Raw genomic sequence first — 21,208 nt, 5'->3', positions numbered from 1 at the left:
AATTCTTTACAGGTAATCTCGGGAGTGCTTGGGAACCCGAAATATCTGCAATTCGGAATGCTTCGAAATTCGATTGAGGGTTGAGTTTTGGGGGTAAAGAATCGCGTCTAGATTTTAAGTGCTTTACAAATCGGCTTAAATCAGTTCTAAATCGGTAATGAACCGGTTATGAATCGATATGTAATTTTTGTTCAAAAAACAATTTTATTACGCTTAAAACTATTTTGGGCTATCTTTTGGGTGATTTATGAATCAGTTCAAATCGATTACTACGTGTCGGGCGTTGTTTGAGACCTAGTCCCCTGGGTCTAACAAAGTCCAGATATAGTGCTGTATTTATTTTTTAAACTGGACTTCCACGCGTGGCGGATTGCAAGGACTTGATTAAGTATGGCGTGACGGAATGACTGAATATTTCAATAAATAATTGTCTGATTCAATGTGTGTATTGATGGTCCCTAAAATATAACCTACAATTCAATTCTTACTTTAACACAAACAGCATCCGTTTGTTTCCATCAACCTCAAGCTATTTCACGAGTTTACAACCAAGTTATAATACTCTGTATCCTGGCTCAGGACCTAGCTTAATCGTCTCCCAAGGAGTTCAGCCAAACGCAAATTCCTTTCCCAAAAGAATTACACAACTGCACGTCACGCCACGCATTTTACAAAAAGACTGATAGCAAATGTGCCGAAAGGGCTTACATATTAAATTTTCAAATATTTCCGCCAGATAGCGCTTGCGTTTAGTACAGACGTCATCGAAAGAATAACCGACAAGTTCAGTCAGACATCTTAGCGTACCGCATCTAAAAGCAAAGTATTGAGCCTGTATTTAGCGGTACGGATAAGGATGCACTGTTTTTGGGGTGGGAGGGGGATATATCGAATAAATGTAATCTATAACACCCAATAAGGGAAATCATAAAGACAAAAATGTTTCTTTTTTACCTGAGAACTAATAAATATTAGTAGGAATAAGATGAATAGGTCTCATATTTAAAAAACGCACCCTGTAAGTCACGAGTTCCAGCAAAGTCACAAAGTCTGGAACGCTTTGCTACCCGTTTTTAAGGAGTTTTTGAGGAATAACAAAGGCGGCAAGCGGGGCAAGGGTAAATCCTGAAAAATGTGACACTTACTTTTGCACTTGTTTCCATCGAAGGCATCCATGAAGAATGGCGGCGGACAGATACACTCTCCGGGCTGAACACATTTCTCATTGACTCCACATTCTTTATCCGAGGCGCATCTTCGTTGAGCTGGAGCACAGAGTCCATGATAGGCATCTCCGCCGTATCCCTGAGGACAGTAGCATTCGTACGATCCCACCAGATTTCTGCATTCCGCTCCATAGCCACAGGCTTGCTTCCCTTCATTGCACTCATCGACATCAACGCAGGATCCATCAGATTGGGTACGATATCCCTTGGGACAGGCACAGTAACTCACTCCACCGGCAATTGAGATACATTCTGCCCCCGGAGGACACCTGCCTCCTTCCTGACATCCTGCCAGGATGCAATTTCCACCAACAAGCTTGTACGGAGCCTGACACTGACAGTCCAGACTATTGCATTCCTCGCACAGCAAATAGGGATTCCCATTGAAACCAGGTGGACATTGACATTCATAACTTCCCGGAAGATTTTTGCACAGAGCATTGAGACCACACGCCCTACCCCGATGTTCTGTACATTCATTGACATCGTGACACTTTCCACTGTCGTCACGAGCATATCCCTGACGACAGATACAGACAGAATGTCCACTGTAGGAATCCAACACGCACAGTTCTCCCGAAGGACATGGTTGGCTGTCTGAGCATGTGATAGCAATAAGATTATTTTTGGTGCAACCATCACGATAGGGATCACCAGAACTACCACCAGGGCACTGACATGAATACCCTCCGGGAGTATTTGTGCACACAGCACCACTTGGACATGGATTTCCTGCACACTCATCAATATCAGAACATCCACCAAGTTGATTTGCTGCTCCAGTATAACCCTCAGCACAGAGACACTGTGCCACCTGATTCACAATCATGCAATTGGCATTTGGACCACAAACAACAGCTTCACAAGGATCTGCAATGATATAAAGTGGAAGAGTTTAATCTCTCTAAAGTTCAAGGAATTGTTTGTGATGCCTTTGGATTTACTAGATATTTCCAGTGAAAATACAGCAATTCTCGTTTGATTAATGAACTTGGCCTAGAAAATCTTCAATCGAACTACATCTTTACACGTATACGATGATTCATATATTAAAATAGCGAGAATTACCAAGAGAATTGCTGAATGAAATATACTAACGGAATATCATGAGCAAGTTTGTAAAATGCAAATAAGGAGTCTTGAGAGAAAATTCTCAGACGGAGAGTCAATCGATTTGATTTTTTTAATTGAGATCTTCGCAGAATCGATTTTTCATATTATCTATTTTAATCGATTAAATTCAGGCTTCTAGATTGTACTTTAAGTTTGGAAGTGTATACTCGGAATTTCGTATCTTTTCCATAATTTGTGTTACAATACAGGGGAAACGATTAGAGATATCTACTTAAGGTTTTGAGCGAACCCTCGTTAGTGATCCATATAGAATTTTCGGAGATTGAAAATTAGAAATACAATTTAATAGAATTCATATTTTTTCATCTTTTTCTTTGAACCCACTCCCTGTGCGGTCATTATCGTTTTTCATCGAGATCGATCCCCAGGACAAAACGATATAGAAAATCCTTTCATATAGGCCGGAGGCGTGCAAGAACCGTTGAAACCGAATTAACGTCAAAAGAAACATGTACATCAATGGTCAAAACGCTAACAGAACAAACTTATTTTGACGTTGATTCGGTTTAAATGGTTTTTTGCACACCTCTGATATAGGCCATTAAACCGCCGCTTTGGATTGAGATTCAATTGTCCCAAAATCTGGTTTTGGGACAATTTAGACTCATTCTGAGACGGCAATATAAGCTGTTTCATTTAGACCATTTACACTCTCGAATTAGATTTAGATGAATTGTCACAAAATTCAATTTTAGGACAGACTAATCTCAATCTAATGCAGCGGTAGGCTCATAGATTTGGCTCTTATAAAACTCTTTTCTTCCAATTTTCCTACTATTCGAAATGTTTTCGAAAATGCATCCACGATCCACTTCAACTCAACCACAAAACGCAGTTATACGGACTTCAGATCTAATACTTAGCCATATGGCTTAACTTGCTCTAAATTCTTATCAATCAAGATTTTTTTGAAAAATATAACTCAGAATTCGATCATTAAGGACAGGTGACCTAGTAAATTCTAAAAGAGAAATAAAATTGGTTGATATTTAGGATTTTGAGACCTTCAGGATCTAGGCTAAACCCCTTGTCGGAAGACCGTTTTAGACGGCCTTGGTAAAGCGGTTTCCAGACTAGAGGTTTAGCCCAGTTCACGAAGGTGTCAAAATCCTAAATAGCAAGCAATTTTAATTGTTTTTTGAGAGCCTAGTAGGTCATTTATCTTTAATAATCCAATTTTAGGTAACTTTTTTCTAAAAGAAAAATCGTGATTGATAAGAAATTAGAGCAGTTAAGCCATATGGCTAAGCCTTATACGGGTTTCAGACTTAAGGCTTAGGCATCTGACTTAAGTCCTCTAATTCCTTACAGGCACGATTCTTTAGGAAATTGTTGTTTAGGATTGGATATTGATGGCAAATGTTCCATTAGATTTTGAGAAATCAATAAAATTATTTGTTTTTCTAAGACATTCGGGAATTGGGCTTAACCTCCTAGAACGCCCTAGAAAAAAATTGAGTTTTCCGAAAAGCATGAGTCGTCCGAAGATAGCGCGCTTTTTCCTTAAAATCTTGATTCATTTTTTGAAAATTTAGCGAAGGGAGATAAAATTGTGTAACGTCGCGTAGTCATATCGAATAAAAGTTGTAAGTACCGAAAATAGCATCTGTTTTTCCATTCATCATTTTTTTTTTTACATTCTATAAGACCGAACCTCGTTTAATTAAAAAAAAAAAACTTTAAAAATGCTATATGTAAATGTATAACAGTTCAATATCGGGAATTAAAAATTCGTTTTTAGTAGATAAAAAATAAATTAAGTCTCTTTGATAAAATGTTAAGATCTATTTATAAAAAATCAATCTTGATTAATCTTTTAATAGATTCATAGTAGGAACAAAAACTCATAACTAATGATTTGCTCACAAATGCTTAAAAATGGTTTATATTCGATAATCGAAAACTTTTAAATGAATACACAATTGCCTCAAAAGTTTGAGAATAACTTTCTTCAGAGAAGATTAATCTTTGTTTTTGAAAAACGTTATTTATGTCCATATTGAATCCGTTTATGTCCATATTGAAACAAATTGCCTATGCTTGGATAGGAAAAACTTTTCAATATGGACATAAATTTCACTAATGTGTGGAGGCCATAAGATATCTAAAAATGAAAAAAAATCCTCTATGTGTTTTTAAAGAATCCCAATCAAAATCCCGAACGCCAAAATTGGAAATACAGTAGACTCGCTCAAATTCGGGCATTTCGGACCGAAATGTCACCCGAATTAAAGAGAAATTTGGGCATCAAATGATTTGAAATGCGACGATTTTCTGTTAACCTGCATACTCATATTAAGTTTATATGCTCATATTAATTCTAAATTTCATGAAATCCCCTCAATAATGCAAAATCACATCACAACTGAGACAAAGAATGGCAAATTTGAGCATATTTGCTTCATTCGATAATCATAATCGAACTTGAAAGATGTCAACAAACTTTCTTCAAATTTAACTGTTGCTCGAATTAAGAGTAGCCCGAAGTTAAAGGATCCGAATTATCGAAAGTCTACTGTATTCAATAGTTTTACAGATATGGCGCGATACTCCAATACTTTTGAATTTCGAGATTTTGGCTTTCGGCATGATGACTCTTTTGGGATTTGTACTTTTGGGATTTTAGTTGTCATCGGGTTTTCGAGATATTCCAGACGTTACTTATGTAAAGATCTCATGTAGCTATCTTGAACTGTTTGGCCTGTAGGTTTGCTTCCGTCTACACAAAAAGGGGACTATATCTTACTTTGAAAATTGCAAGATTACACCTTACTTTGAGTAATTCTTCAGGAGAGAACATAAAAAATCTGATTTGTCATTACAATAATTAGGATTGCGCCACTACTTAATGACCTGCCTATGGGTGGGGGCCTACTTACAGCTACTGATGGCTACTTACAGCTGTAGGGCTACATTGATATACCATTTTCTCGAATATTTCTTAAGGAACTAACATAATGTTATTTAGATAGGCAAAACAATTGTGTATCTTTAAAATTTTTTAGTCTGTTTTTTTTTATTTATTACAATAACCATCACTTCAAAGAACCGAAAGAACAGAACATTTTATAAACAATTTCTCTACGTCCAAATGCCTATCAAAACGATTTACCTACTTATGGAGGGGTCGCCCAAAACCTGCAACGATATCCCAAACTGATCGTATTACAGATAAATATAAAATGAAACTGCAGAATTGTACTAAAATATAAACATTGAACTATTAGAGGAATATATAGCTATCGGAAAACACAAGATCCCTTTAATTCGAGCAATAAAGTTGTGTATTCTAATTTCAAGCAGTGGTTTTTACTGGGTCAATAAATTAATTAATAAAAGAAGTTACTTACGTCTACAATCATTGCCGATGTTAGGCTCTGGGCAGAGGCATCTCTTGTGCTCATCACAAATGGCATTTCCTGGGCAGTCATTGTCAACTTTACACGTGACAATGGCTATGCATCTGACTCGAGGATCGGGATCAGCAAGACTGCCTTCGGGGCACGAGCACTCATAAGTTCCCGGATGATTTCGACAAAGTGCCCCCACACCACACGATCCTGGTCTTGAACATTCATCCACATCGAGACACTGTCTGTGCGGATCCCCACTGAATCCCGGTGGACACTGACATGAGAATCCACCAGGAGTATTCTTGCAAATAGCTTCAATTCCACACTTTCCCGTCGGCCCATGCACTGTGTCACATTCATCAATGTCCACACAACCCGCCGCAATATCTCGCGGATTGTATGTCCATCCCTCATCACAGACACAGTACGCCTCCACGCCGTCTGGCTTACAGTATGCATGGGGGCCGCACTTAACGTCCTCGCATGGGGCTTTGCACGCGATCCTCGGCGGAGCACCCACATAGCCCGCCTGACACAGACACTTGTAGGAGCCAGGAGTATTAATGCACTGTGCATAGACCCCACAAATATTCTCATTTGTCCGACACTCATCCACATCGACACACACGGAACCTTGTGGCTCAAACCCATCCTGACAGAAACACTGACCCTCAATACACTCAGCATTGTTTGTGCAATCAAAATTACTTGCACAGAGTATATTCACATCAAATTGTTCACACGCAATCTTAGCGTCCGGCTTCGCGCGATAACCCTGCGGACACAGACAATTGTATCCCGGATTGGCATTTTCACATATTGCATGATCCCCACACGGTCTGTCCAGCGCCGTGCATTCGTCCACATCAACACAACCTCTGAATGGATCTCCCGTGTACTCTGGCTTGCATGAGCACACAAAACTCCCAATGGTATCCGTGCATATGGCATTTGCTCCACATGGATTATCCCGACATTCATTTACATCTACAGTGAAAAGGCAAATATAATGAAGTTAGTACATGAGACAATGGGATGTTGTCTGTCTGATTTGAGGGGTCGAGGATCCCATTTAAAGGATCATCCGCCAAAAAAAAAATCATTTTACTCTAAAAATCTAGCATATCAATCTCAGGTAAAAGAGAAATAAAAAAGACTCAAAAAGAACTGAATAAATCACTTACAGAAAAAAATACAAATAATAAAAAAAAACTACAAAAAGGAGTGTCTCTTAAGGTAACACAAAATAAAGTGAATAAAAATCATAGATCAAGATTCAAAATCTTTTGTGAGATTAAAGGGCAGAAGCAGCATACTACATTCCAGTAGATATTTATATTGAATTAGGTATTCAATACTGAAATATTTACAAAAGATATTATTTTATTAGGATTTTTTGAGAAGATTTCTACCAAAATAATTGTTTATTTATATTTTGCATTTTGGGAGCAAAAACAAATTGACATTGTCATTTTTATCAGTCAGAAAAATGTTATGAGCATCACACAACTATTTTTGTTACGCAAATATGTTTCAAAAACTACTTATTTAATTAAATGATTATAAATGGATCTACGAGTATTTTAATCTTATCAAAATAAAGCACGCTCTTACTAAATAAAAGTAATGATAATATGCAAAATTCAGAATTTGTTTGGAAACATATCGTCGATATTGCATGTATTGCCCAACGTACAATAACTTTTGTTTTGTAAACATTTTTTCGAAACTGCTTATAAGAGAAAGCGAGATGACTAGATATACATTGGTGGCCAAAATAATAGAATCAGCTCTGCAAAGACCACTATTTTACCTTTAGTATTTTTGTTTATTCCAATTCGTTGAAATAAATTTTGATACAGAAATGTTCAAATAATTACCGTACGGAAAATAAGTACAGTAGACTCTCTCTCAATCGGGAATATGGGGCAAAATGTCATCCGGTTTAGCGATAGAATTGAGCGTCAAAGCCTTTGTAAATTCCACAAAAAGCGCTCAATTATAAAGAATCACGATAAAATAGGAAGAACTACAGCGAATTTGAGCGAATTAGCTGCATAAAACGTGAAAATCGTCAACAAAATTTGTCGCCCGATTGAGAAAGAGCCGATTGAGTGAGAGTCTACTGTATTGTTTTGGCCGCTAGAGGTCTCTATTTTTCACAGAATAGACCAATAGTGAAATTTGGTTTGAACAACATGATAAGATCACTTTCATTTAAATTAAAGAATGTGGTCTATAAATTGAATAAGTTTAAATAAAGCCATATTTAGAAACCATAAATGACAGTTTTGCAATTTTTTTTGCCCGAACTCAATTTCAATATTGATGTATTTTGAGTAAAACAGAGACCTCTAGCGGCCAAAATAACTCTTATTCTACGATTCTAGTAATTTGAAGATTTCTACTTCGGAATTATATCAACAAAATGGGAAAAACTATAAAAGCTAAAATAAAAATATATGCTTTGCAGAGTGATTCTATTATTTTGGCCGCCACTGTATGTATCGTTCACTCTTATTGTTATATGAAATGTCAAAAACATGTTTACAAAACAAAAGTTATTGTACGCTGGGCATTACTTGCAACTGAACAAGACGTCTAATAAGAAAACGCCTATACTTATTCTTAAACTTTGTTTTATTTTTTAAATATTTAAAATTATCTGTAAAATCAACCTCTACTAGTTGTCTCGCTTTTTCATTATTGCAATTCCGAAAACTCCTTTGTAAACAAAACAAAAGCTATTTAGCGAATGGAATAATTTTGATCACGAAACACATTATAAAAAAATATTGTGTGTCGTGAAGAATAATTTCTTTTATCTTTGTTCTTTTAAATAATTTACATTAATTAAGCAAAAATTAGCACAATATATTTCTTATTTATTTAAATATTCATATTTTTTAAAGAAATTGAAAGTAAAACAAAATTGTGTATCTTCAAACTTTAGCTCTTAAATTTATACATGATTCCGCTCTTTTTAACTTGTGCTTTTTAACATTTCAGTAGAATCGAAACGTACACTGAGAAAAGACGGGGGTGCGATTAACTTTTTTTCCTCATAAATTGTACTTTTTAGGTGTAAAAATATATCAACATTTTTTAATGTTAAAAAAAAAATACTGTTTTATATTTACACTTAATTACTCCGATTTTAAGAACATATAATATTTTGGAGACTGTAATAAATAAACAAGTCACCAAAAAGCTATGTTCCTAGATTGAACAGGACACGTTTACCTAAACACGTTTTTTTTTTAACTGTAACAATTACTCTTAAACGTATTTATATAAGCAAATTTGGGAATTTTAAAATATTTATGATTTTGAAACAATTTATTAGAAATATACAAAGCCTGTTCATATTTATTTTTCTAAATTAATTTTTTTGATGTATATTTAGATAAATTTCTTTCTAATTTTATCCTTTGGTCTAAATGCGGTATTTGTAAAATCTAATTGGATGAAATAATAGATTCGTTTTGAATTAAAAAATAGCGGTTTACCTATACTTATTCACTTTATTCAGAATTTAAAATAACTTTTTTTCTGTTTATTAAGGGTCCGTCTGTAAAATGATTACCCCGTTTCTTTATTTTTTCAATTTTACTGATCGAACTCAAAGAGAGAGTATTTATATACTCGACTCTTTTCAACTAAATACCACATCGTCTAATAAAATCACTAATACATTTGCTTTTAGGCTAACAATTTTCCATCTGAATTTATCTCCTTATGGCTCCGGCACACCTTTTAGATCAGGAAAATTTGATGAAGTCGAAATTCGAATTCCTTTCTTTCTCACATGCTTTCAATATGTCTATCTCATTGTATTGTACTCTTCTTCTACTTTTAAACATCACTCCAAATTAAATTTAGCTCAATCGAATTTGCTGTGCGAAAGAATGAGATAGTCATATGGAAAACATGTGAGAAAAAATGGATTCGAATTTCGACTTCATGAAATTTTCCTGATCTAAAAGATGTGCCGGAGTCTTTAAGAAGTTATCAAATTTCTTAAATACGATAGCGGTTAACGAAAATGAAAATACCTAGAAAACAAAAATTGTTGTGTTTTGCTCATTACGAATGAAATATTCTTTCAAAAATTAAAATTATGAATTCATTATAAAGTTTTCTAAATAATTCAAGAATAAAAAACATAAAAACGACTGATAAATGTCAATTTGACTATTGCTAGTAGATTTATCTATTTACATAAGAGCAAGATCGAGTCTTGAGAATTTGTTATAAGGTATCAGGATAATAGAAGCCAAAAACCAATAAATATTTTTTTTTTGTTTTTAGTTAACTACAAGACTTTTCTTCTTTGTACAAAACATTCTCTTGAGAAAGATTCATTCCCTAAAGAAGATAGAATTTATAGAAAAGTCAAAGTCTCAATTCAGAGACGCATTCGACCCCTGCTTTAGTAGAAGAGTATTTTTTTTTGGTTAAAAGAGTCTCAGCGAAAGATGCATTCCCTGTCTTGTTGGGTAATTATTTTGTGTTAATGTTAAGTGTGTTAAAAAAAATGAAAAAAGATGGAAAAATGATAGATAACATGCTAATCGTGCAGCAAGGTGCATAATCGAAGATGAAATAAAAATATTGTTACGTACTGTCACAGAAAATGTCTCCTTGTCCGGAAAATCCCGACGGACAGAGACATTTGTGAGATCCTGGGAGATTAATACATTTAGCATTGATCCCACAAGGATTTGCCCTGCCACATTCGTTAATATCCACACATTCTCCATTGGTTCCCGCATCTGTGTAACCTGGTGGACAATCACACTTAAATCCACCAGGTATATTAGTACATTGAGCCCCCTCGGCACAAGGATTGTTAGAGCATTCGTCGATGTCTTGAAGTGTTTATTTTTGGATGATGATGTTTTTTTTTAGGTAATTGTTTGATTTTGTTTTTACGTTGGATGAAAGTTCATAGCGTTTGAGAAGCAACAAAGATAAATTAGTAAAAAAAAAACATATTTCGATTTTAAATCTTGTTCACACGATGATCACAGTTATTTGTGCTTAATGAGAGAGTGTACTTACCTTGGCAGTCTACCATGGGATCCCCGATATATCCCTCTGGGCACTGACATCGAAAACTTCCTACGACATTTGTGCACAGTGCATTCCGACCACATGGTGATCGGCTACACTCATCGGCATCTGCACAGCCACCCTGGCGGGCATCACCGTCGAAACCTGGAGGGCAGTCGCAGCGAAAACTGCCCTCGAGATTTGTACAGATAGCCCCAGGGCCACAAACATCAGGAATGAGACATTCGTTGACATCCACACACTAAAGAAAAAAAAACAGTCCAATGAAGTATCAAAGGATGGACAAAAAAAAGAAAGAATTTTAGTGTCTCTATTTTTTGAAAACATCTCATAGTCCTCCTTTCTCATTCCTGAGAGAAAGAACTATGCATTCAATGGCAATTGCTAAGGTAAAATTCTCTATTATGTATTCATACCCCGTCGTATGGATTTCCTTCGAAGCCATCCTGACATAGACATGTGTAGTTGCCCGGTTGATTTATGCAATGCGTATTAATGCCACACGATCCCGGTCTCTCGCATTCATTGATATCTAAAAGTGATTTTTCCATGAATAGAAATCAATCACACAATGATGGACTATTGGATGATAAAGAAACCACACGCTAAGGGACACAATACTGATGGTGGTGGAGATGACATTCTATAAGGTGTACAATATTTCAGGATTTCCATCAAGAAAAATTTCATTTGATTGCTAAAAATACTTTCTGGAAAGCTATTCTTTAATTTCTTTTTAAAATTAAAACTCAAATGAACTCAGATTGATCCTTAAGAATATTTAGCCTGTAAAATATTAAATATTAGAATCATGCTTAAGAAGTCAAAGTTTACGGATTAAAAACTATCGAGTGTCAACCTGTGTCTACTTGCGGCTTAACTCCAATATTAAAATAAGTCAGCTGGAATTGTTTAAACAGAATCTTTTAGTTAAACAGTAAAAGTGGTAAAAGTAAAATTTGATCCTTTACTAAATAAAATTCAAAATTTTGATCATTACGGCTCCGGAGCACTTTTTAGATTAGGAAAATTCAGGCGGTAAACAAGTATGTCCGTCATGATTCACTTTATGTACCGATCAGCGTGATCCTGGACTGGAGACTGATCGCACGATCCTTTGTTTAGACTGATCGTTTGATCCTGGACACTGGTAAAAATAAAAGGGTCAAATTGACCCTTTTCCAAAGGATGGATCATATTTGACTCTTTGAAAGGGTCACCAGGTACCCTTCGAAAGGGTAACGGTTTTGACATCTATTTAATTCCGGAATAAACGAATAAAAAAAACAATGAAAAAGTGATCTTTGGTGTTCGCTCAGATGAGAGAAATATGATATCAGTAATAAGTTTACAATAAAACATGATTATTCGTGATAAATGTGCATACTAAATTTCAAGAGATACAAAAGTGAACCTTTCAAAGGGTCAAATACGATCCATCCTTTTGAAAATGGTCAATTTGACCCTTTTATTTTTACCAGTGGAGGAGACTGATAGCGCGATCGTGGAGATTGATCGCGCAAACAATCTGATGTTTGAGACTGATTGTGCGATCTTAGAAAATAATCATACGATTAGCGCGTTCTTGAAGACTGATGATCACCGAGATTTTTCAATTTGATCGGCGCGATCTGCCGATCTGCAACTTACGCTTCACTCATTGAGGCCATTTACACTGCATTAGGTTCAGTTTTAATTGCCCCAAAATCCGATTTTAGGACAGTTTAATCTCAATCTAATGCGACGGTATAAATAGCCTCATCGGTTATACCTCATCACCCCCTAGGAAAATTTAATGAAATAAAAATTCACGTTTCTTACTTGAACGTTTTGGATATATCAATCTCACTCTTTGGCGCTATTCTTCTTTTTCTAAACGTGAAACAAATTCAATTAAGTTCAATTTAAATTTAACTACCGAAGAAAGGAGTACGAATTTTGATTCAGTGGACATATCTTAATTTAAAAGCTGTACCGGATACTTTCGTCGAAATTAAATTATTATGAAATAGGGTTAAAAGTGAAGTTGAGTTTCGTGACAAGATTTTGATTTCAAAAACAAATCCTAAAATTTCTTCAATTCAGAGTTTAGGAAAATAAATTTCCAAAATCATGTAACTGATTTTCGGAAATTCATTTGATAGCAAGAAATGAAATTAATTCTATTCCATTTAGAAATATAAACCGATTTTGTGTTTTTTTGTTTTTCTTCTGTATTTAAAATTTTTGAAATAGACGTAAGCTTGTGATAAGCCCTAACAAGTTTAAGATAGACAGATAGAAAGCCTCCCCCTCAGAAATGTATCAGAATTTCGGATTTTGATAGGGATCGAAAAAAACAAACTTAAAATATGAGCACAGAAATCTTTCAACCGAAGATCAAATCTACTAGATAAAAATTTGTTGATCTAACTTGAACTTAAGTTTGTAACTCAACTGTTGAGATAGTTAAATTGAGCTAAGTATTAAGATCGACCTTCAATCCTTTTAAACCAGATTTAAATTTATGTAAAAAAGAAAATGATAAAGCATATTTTTCTAATGCAGAGTACAATTATTAAATATTTTTATGTACACCAAAATTTAAATTTAAATTACATTACTTTGAAAAGTCTGTTCAATCTGTACCCAAAGCTTAAAACACCATGTAAATTTCATGAAATTTTCTAACTCTACCTCAAAGCATTGTACAATGTACATCTTTGCCTTTTGAAGCAAACAGTCAGACAAGCACAGCATGTTCTATCATCAGATCAACAAATTTTATTTATTGGTTGCAAAATAATCCATAAATACCAAAGTCATCCAATAAATCTGTTCAAAAAATTTTTATTATATTCCATCCCCGCTTCGTCTTTTGCATTTAGCAAAACATGGTTATGTGTGGTTGAAAAGAAGGCGCAAAAGGATTAGATTCAATTCACCTTCAACAGGCAACATTGCGAATAATATCCAATGATCTGGACAATTGGCTAGAAACATAAATCTCTCCTTCTCTCTATTTTATGCTTTCTGAAGATTGTATGCGGAATAATATTCAGGAAAAGATGGGAAGGGTATATGAGTGAGATTCAACAATTCATTCGCCGTAGGCGGCCCCATTTCGTCTTAAAACCATACTCAGCATTTCTGAAAGACGGCTTTTGACGGTATAATTTGCATATTTGGGGATGAGACCTTGAATTTCTGAACGAAGCTCTTCAGTCAGTGAATCAAAAACCTTAAGGCGATTGGATGTAAATTTACTGATCTATATTTGTTTACAATAACACAAAAAAAGAAACTTAACTTTTGCGATAAAGAATGCTAGGGTAGAGGCATGGCTTATGGTCACTATATAATGTTCCATTTGAATAGCTTCAGAATTTTAACTTTCAATAAAAAAATTGCTTATGAGCCCTATAAACAAACTCTCTATGACATACTAAATCGTATACTTTGGTAATTTCCTTAAACGTTTAAAAAATACATTTTTTCCACAATTTTTTTAACGAAACTTGGGTACTAATTTGGTAACGCTCAGTAAAAATTAAATTTGGTCAGTAAGGGAAATAAAACGAAAATCACAAATTGTAAATAACCAAAATATTTAAATATTTTTGGAAGGAGATATTAAATAAAACATTCTTATCATTTCGGATTTCATTTAAAAGGAAAACCTGAATTAAGAGGCTAAAAATTAACTGCTTTTTGCGATCTTTTTAGAAGTGACGGAAACGATCAAGCCTCGTAAAATTTTTGGTAAACGTTTTTTTTAAATGGTGCACGTGTACATTTTATATTAACATATTAAAAGTATTTAAATAACTTTACTCTAAAGAAAATAAAAATGATGTGCTAATGAGTAGTTTACTGGAATGCCTGTTGCAGCAGTCCTTAATTTACAGAAAATAGTAAAAAAGTAATTCTTGTGTAAAAAAAAAAACAGGATTAAAAACAAAATCAATATTCATAAAAGTATTTCATAGTTAAGTCCTGAAAAAAACGGAAAAAATTGCCAAACAGTAACTTCTTTGAAGGTTTAAGTGTATTTTGGTATAAGATATTGACTTTGACATGCTGTAAAAGGTCCATAAAAAATCTAGGGACCATTTACGTTCACCTAGAAGAGACTGGAACTGAAGGCTATAATTAATTTCAAATGGTCCAGAAGATTTTTGTGTTATTTTTCCCGCCAAACGGAAAATGCGCTTCAAAGTCTTGGATGTTCGCTTGATTTCTTATGGTGCTGGCACACCTTTTCGATTGAGTGAAATTCAATCGATCGAAATTTTACGTCATACTCTTTCAAACTAAAATCAGATATAGCTGTCTCTTTCTGTCAAATGAAATTTAAAATTGAAATTGAAATATCAATTTTCATTTGACAGAAAGAGAAAAACATATCTTATTTCAGTTTGAAAGAGTAAGAGGGAAAATTTCAATCGATTGAATTTCACTCAATTGAAAAGGTGTGCCAGCGCCATTACTATCTGCATGGTGCTTTTTTGCATTCCTCTCTTCAAAAATAACTCATAATTGGCTTCTAAAATTTTTCGTTATATTCTTAGATGGCCTATTGCTCAACGCACAATAACTTTTGTTTAGTAAACATGTTTTTGACATTTCGATGAGAGTGAGTGAGATCTAGATCTAGTCATCTCGCTCATTCTCATGGGAAATGGTGAAAACATGTTTACCAACAAAAGTTATTGTGCGTTGGGCATGTCAATCGATTTGAACAATTTAGAATCAATATTTTTGACCCTGAATTTCAGACTTACTTTTTATTTTTCAATTAGCCAAAAAGAGATTTTTATTATTAGTTTTTCAAAAATTATTTTCAGGTTAAGTGGTGTAGGAAATATTTAAAGCTTTTGACAAGAAATCTGGATTGTATTGTATATTTACACGGTACCGTGCCTTCGTATTATATAGCCCTGTCTTTAATCCAAACTGCCCTTGAATATAAATTAACTAATAAATAAAATAAGTAAAATATTTTATTAAATTTTAATTTTTCAAGCACAATTGAGATTTGTTTTTTATGGATTTAATAACCGTGAAGTTTCTTCAATTTGTAAAATAATTTTGCGATTTGACCGAAATATGAGAAATGGAAAATTTTGAATTTACATAAAATGTTTATAAGTACATGGCTATAATTCATGCCAACACCCTATTTAAGGGGTCAATCAGATTGTTCTTTCTTATCAATTTTCTTGATTTTTCTTCAACTGATTCTCCCTTCAGTACATTCTTTAGTAAATATTACTCATGTTTACATCTCAAGAATGGTAGCACAATAATACACTAAATGAATATTGCCACGATGGAGAGAATAGGCTTACGAAAAAGGGAAGAAGATACATAGTAAAAGATTTCATGTGAAAATTTTCACATTTCTTCGCCAATCTTCACACGCGAAGAAATCCTTTGATTTATTGACCACAACCCTTGTGTATTTTGTATAGAATAGTTTGTAAAGAAGCAAATAATCAACACCCAACAGTTAAAACGTGAGAAATAGATTTTCTTCTCTTTACTCTCTCCCCCTGCCCAACTCTTCTCCATCTAGATTAATTTTAAGGTATGTTCTCTCCTTGGAAAAAAGATCATCTTTGTGGTTATATACGATTTTTGCACGTAAACTTCGGGAGGAAACTCGAAAATTTATTCAAACAGCAAATATATAACGTAAATTTTCCATTAGATAGTCTTACACTCCATATAGCATGCTCAAAGCCTTGTCCAAAGCATAAATGTATGTATAAAGCTTCTAATTTCACATTCAACAAGAATACACTGTTGGTGTTTGTGGTAAGTGTAAAATAATTAATTGAAATTCCCATATTCATCTCATTATGGGGTCTCTTCTATTGAGAAGATTCGTTCACGTTCATCAGACGGACATACCCGCAGAGGTATGAAAGATATAAAAAAAAGACGAGACATAGGTGTCGGAAACATGAAAACAAGTCATAAAAAAATTTTATGCTAAATGTAAATCATTAGTAAGAATGAGTTGGATGTGTGTGAGAGCCACAAAAAAGTGAAACATCCTTCAAGACAAAATCATGTTTTTGCAATCAGAATTCACACTCCGTAACCACTAATTAATAGTCACTAACAGAATTTATATATAATACATTGGAAGCTTCTGGATAGCGTTTTTTTTTCCTGTGTTCTTGATGTCTCTCCACTACCTTCATCATCACTTCCCTTACTGAATAATATTAACTAATGATGTCTGCGAAATGGTATTTTTTTTTAATCTTTTCTATATTTACTTTGTTTTTGAAATTACTCACCCAGACAGAGTTCTTCGCCATCACCTTCAAATCCGGGTTTGCATTTGCACACAAAATGTGCTGGTAAATTGCAACATTCGGCATTCTCGACACATCGAGCTGCAATTGCTGGATCCTCGCACTCGTCAATGTCTACAAAGAGATAGTTGAATATATGAATTGAAAATCATATTCTTTATTCTTTATGGTAATAGTCTCTGCATGGAATATTAAAGGGCTTCACGGTTTTGCACAGATGAGATGTTGTCATTTGAAACCAAGGGGTGGATAACTGTATTATTTACGGTTAACAAATATTAATAAATCTATGATTTTTCGCAAGGATTTACGCCGACATCCAATTTCTTAGAGATATCAGTGTCAATGCTTATTGCAAAGATCGGTTCTGATTGATGATCTTCTGTAAAGATTGATATCGACTTCCATAAATTTCTTGAAATTCAAAGCAGAGGTTTTTAAAAATCTTTAGGGGAAGTGTGCCAAATTTCGGCCAGCTTCCAATTTCGGCCACTTTGAGTGTAATTTCGGCCATGGAAATAAATAAATTAAAATTATGCATGAAATCTTCGAATAGTTAATTAATTTATTTTGCTTCTAAATATTTATTCTTTTTAGGATGTATTAACATAAAGACTGTTAAATTTTAGGTATAATTTGAATTTAAATTGCGTTATAAAAACTCAATGTGGGAAGAGTCTTACAAAAAATGTAACAGATCGTTTGTGTTTCTAGCAGTCTTCTGATTTGTGGTGAAGTACAAAAGGTTTTCTTTCGGTGTTTTTCGTCAAATTGATTAGTTTTCATTATAGATTGTTTCTGTTTATGTTAATAATGAATCAATCTTTAAATTTCGGATAAAATTTCCCAGCTGGATCCTGTATTTCGCGTAAAAAAGTATATACTTTGTGAGCGTCTCTCCGGTGAGGCAGTGTTGCCTATTCCGGCAACATCTATTGCTTTCCTAAATGTCTTATTTATTTTATGTTTTTTTTCTTTAATTTCTGAGTTCTACAATGTCCAGAGAAAAAAATCATCGCTTCTATGAAAATGATGATGTGGAAAAGGCCTTGGAAGAGTTCAGGAAGGGCAAATTCCTACGGGAATCTGCGCGTAAATTTGAGATGCTACTCTTCAGGTCTTCAGGACAAATTACACGGAAGATCTCAGGGCTTGTGGGTCATATAAACGTATTAAACTAAATATTAAACTCGTTCCGTTTGACGTTATGAAATTTTCTACCCGTTGCGTTACAAAAGGTGGCCAGAAAAAATGTGGCCGGAATTTCACTCAAAGTGGTCGGAATACTACCCAAACCAATGTCCATATTTTTATTAATTTTTCAATATTTTAGGAATTGATTTGAAGAAAACAAAGATGATAAACTAGTTTTCAAGGTTTCACACAACCCTCCCGAAAAGGAAGTAACAAAAAATATCAATATGAATTAAAATTATTGCATTTCAAACTTAGGACTTCGGTACTTATTTGCAACTATGCCGAAATTTGGCACACTTACCCTATCTAAATTTACACGAAAATCTTGTTGTTGTAAAGTAAACACCGACTTTAAAACTTACTTGAACTTATGTCGATCATCAGTGGACAAGAACTCCTATATTATCTATGAATTGATAGGTCTCGTCGTCTGAATTCTAATATCTAATTAAAATTATCGTAGTGTTTACATCTGCCACACATGTATTTACTACTCTCCCAGTATTCAAATCTACGGTAGGGAAAGTGGGGCACCTTTGAAAGTGGACACCTTTAAAAATGGAATTTTTCACCTATTTTTAAATAAAATTGAGCCTTATCATGATATAATTTAGCTACACAAATTGATTGAGAAGGTAAATTACATTATGATATGGCCCAGTTTCATTTAAACAGGTGAAAAATTCCAATTTCAAAGGTGCCCCACTTCCCCCTATCTTATGAAAACAAGACATTTTATTCTTTTACTTCTATCAAAATAGTTGCCACAGTTTCAAATCATCCTTGATGGATTTTACGAAGATAAATGTCTATTTTGGATCTTTCAAATCTACGTAAATTTCCGATTTAGAATAAAATTCCACGCCTAAAGTTTGAAAAAGAAATTTCGTCTGATGTTGACAACTTGTCAAAATCGTAGTAGGGGAAGTGGGGCACCTTTGAAAGTGGGGCACATTTGAAATTAGGGTTTTTCACCTATTTTTAAATAAATTTGAGCCTTATCGTGATATCAATTAGCTGCACAAACAGATTGAGAAGCTGAATCCCGTTATAATATGGCCCAATTCCATTTAAAAATAGGAGAAAAATCCCAATTTCAAAGCTGCCCCACTTTCCCCTAGACCTCGATTTCCTCTATTTTCATATTGATTCCCAAGATTTACTTCAATCTTAAACCAAATGTTAATACACATGTTTACTATCTCTGTAAATATAATAATCCCATCCCTACCAATTTCAGATGCTTTCCAAAAATCTACGTCAATTTTCGATTTATTGTAAGATTCTACTGTCAGTTGTTGAAAAATCTAGATCGTTCTTGATTTTTTCTCTTTTATTTTAGTGTTTTTTTCTAATAACATTTCAAGGATTTTTGACCTCCCCATCAAGTCTAAATGAAGAGGTCAATTGTACGCACGATACCGTTCTTAAATCTGACAATCCTGAGAGAGGGTGGAGGCACCAATTTTTCCTATTTCCACTCCGGAGAAGACTGGATGATTTGAGTATCATTTGCTCTGAATAGAGCTATAAATGAACGAATAAAATTTCAGATTTTAATGTTTTTACCTAATTTAAACATAAAGAACCGGGATGCTACCAACAAATACCTAGTTAACAACAAATAGTTTTGCGTGATTAATATCTAGGCGGTTAGTTCTGCTGTGAAGTATAGAAGATAAATTCCAATATTCTCTATATATAATAAATGCAGCTTTTAATTAATAACTTGTGAAGATCATAATCTTCAAACAGGTCAATTAAATGAGCAAAGACATTTTGTAAATCTTATCTAAAAGGCTATAAAATCGGTGAAAAGCCGTACTATAAAACATATCAAGAGATACTTTAATCACATATGAAGCGCTATCTGACCTACTGAAAATTGTTCATGGTTGCATATCAAGTAGAAGAGATATCGAGATGAAGAGTACATTTTCATATCTTTCAACTGGTTACTTTTATGGGACTCGTATTGATTTCATAATCTTCTTCAATAAAATTAAACTATCCCAAATAGTTAGATGACCCCATACCACTTAATTCGACACACCTAAAACTTTCTTCAAACTCATCATCATCCATCTTAAGTGGGAATTCCGTCTGAGGTTTATACATCTCTCATCCTTGGTTTTTGCCGGAGGTATAAGAAGAGTATCATGTCCAGAAAATCGATACGACTCAATGATGCTGGAATATTTGCTTATGTTCCTCCTGATCACTAAACACCCAATGACGTTGATATGTTTGATGTTTTCGCACAAATAAGCCCCAACATATATACGCGCATTCCCCGCGAAAGAAGAGGCGCAAAGAAATATACCGAGTCAAGTGGAGAGTCTCCAATATTACTTTCCGGTTTTCCATTCTTTCTCGTTTCTTGTGTGTTTTACACACTCATGAAAATACTTGACAAGGTCGCTCTTCTTTAGCATCTTCAGAATCACAGAGACGCGTACCACATGGACGATGTACCCAACTACTAATCAAATGCAATTATTATTTGCTATATTAAATGGCCTGAGATACCCAATGGATTCTGATGGTGTTCTGTGGACACACCATGGGTGAAGATAGAATGATCCAGGAAGGACAATCTATAAAAAATCACACTCCCTCAGAGCAATGCTGAAAGATATAATACCTTGGCCATAGAGAGACTGTATTCTGTGTCTTGTTCCATTAAAACACAATTCCTGGAGATCTTAGCACAATGATAACAGCATAGACTATTTGTTATTATTCTGTACCACAACGGGGGAATTTATCTACCTCCTTCATGCCATTGTATCAATAAAATAAAAATAGAATAGCACGGGTGTTCTTTTCATTTTTCATTCTTCACTCACATGGTGAACACATCGCTATAAGAGACAAACTTCTTTCCTTTTCACCTTGTCTACAAAATCCCTAT

At 34.3% G+C, this 21,208-nt stretch overlaps 1 protein-coding gene across 1 annotated transcript in view; it reads right to left on the bottom strand.

Moving 5' to 3' along the window:
* Positions 1–21,208, bottom strand: part of LOC129806766 (uncharacterized) — a 147,420-nt gene that overhangs the window by 92,600 nt on the left and 33,612 nt on the right. Inside the window, exons 4-9 of the mRNA XM_055855538.1 lie at positions 17,080–17,211; positions 11,206–11,321; positions 10,778–11,030; positions 10,339–10,584; positions 5,711–6,700; positions 1,146–2,096 (exon numbers count right to left, since the gene is read on the bottom strand). Coding sequence (XP_055711513.1) covers positions 1,146–2,096; positions 5,711–6,700; positions 10,339–10,584; positions 10,778–11,030; positions 11,206–11,321; positions 17,080–17,211 — 2,688 coding nt within the window. The remainder of the gene's footprint in view (positions 1–1,145; positions 2,097–5,710; positions 6,701–10,338; positions 10,585–10,777; positions 11,031–11,205; positions 11,322–17,079; positions 17,212–21,208) is intronic.

The sequence above is a fragment of the Phlebotomus papatasi genome, chromosome 3 (genome assembly GCF_024763615.1).
Source record: "Phlebotomus papatasi isolate M1 chromosome 3, Ppap_2.1, whole genome shotgun sequence".
In the NCBI taxonomy this organism is placed as follows: Eukaryota; Metazoa; Arthropoda; class Insecta; order Diptera; family Psychodidae; genus Phlebotomus; species Phlebotomus papatasi.
The sequence above is the reverse complement of the archived record's forward strand: the minus strand, read 5'-3'. Positions and strand labels throughout refer to the sequence as shown.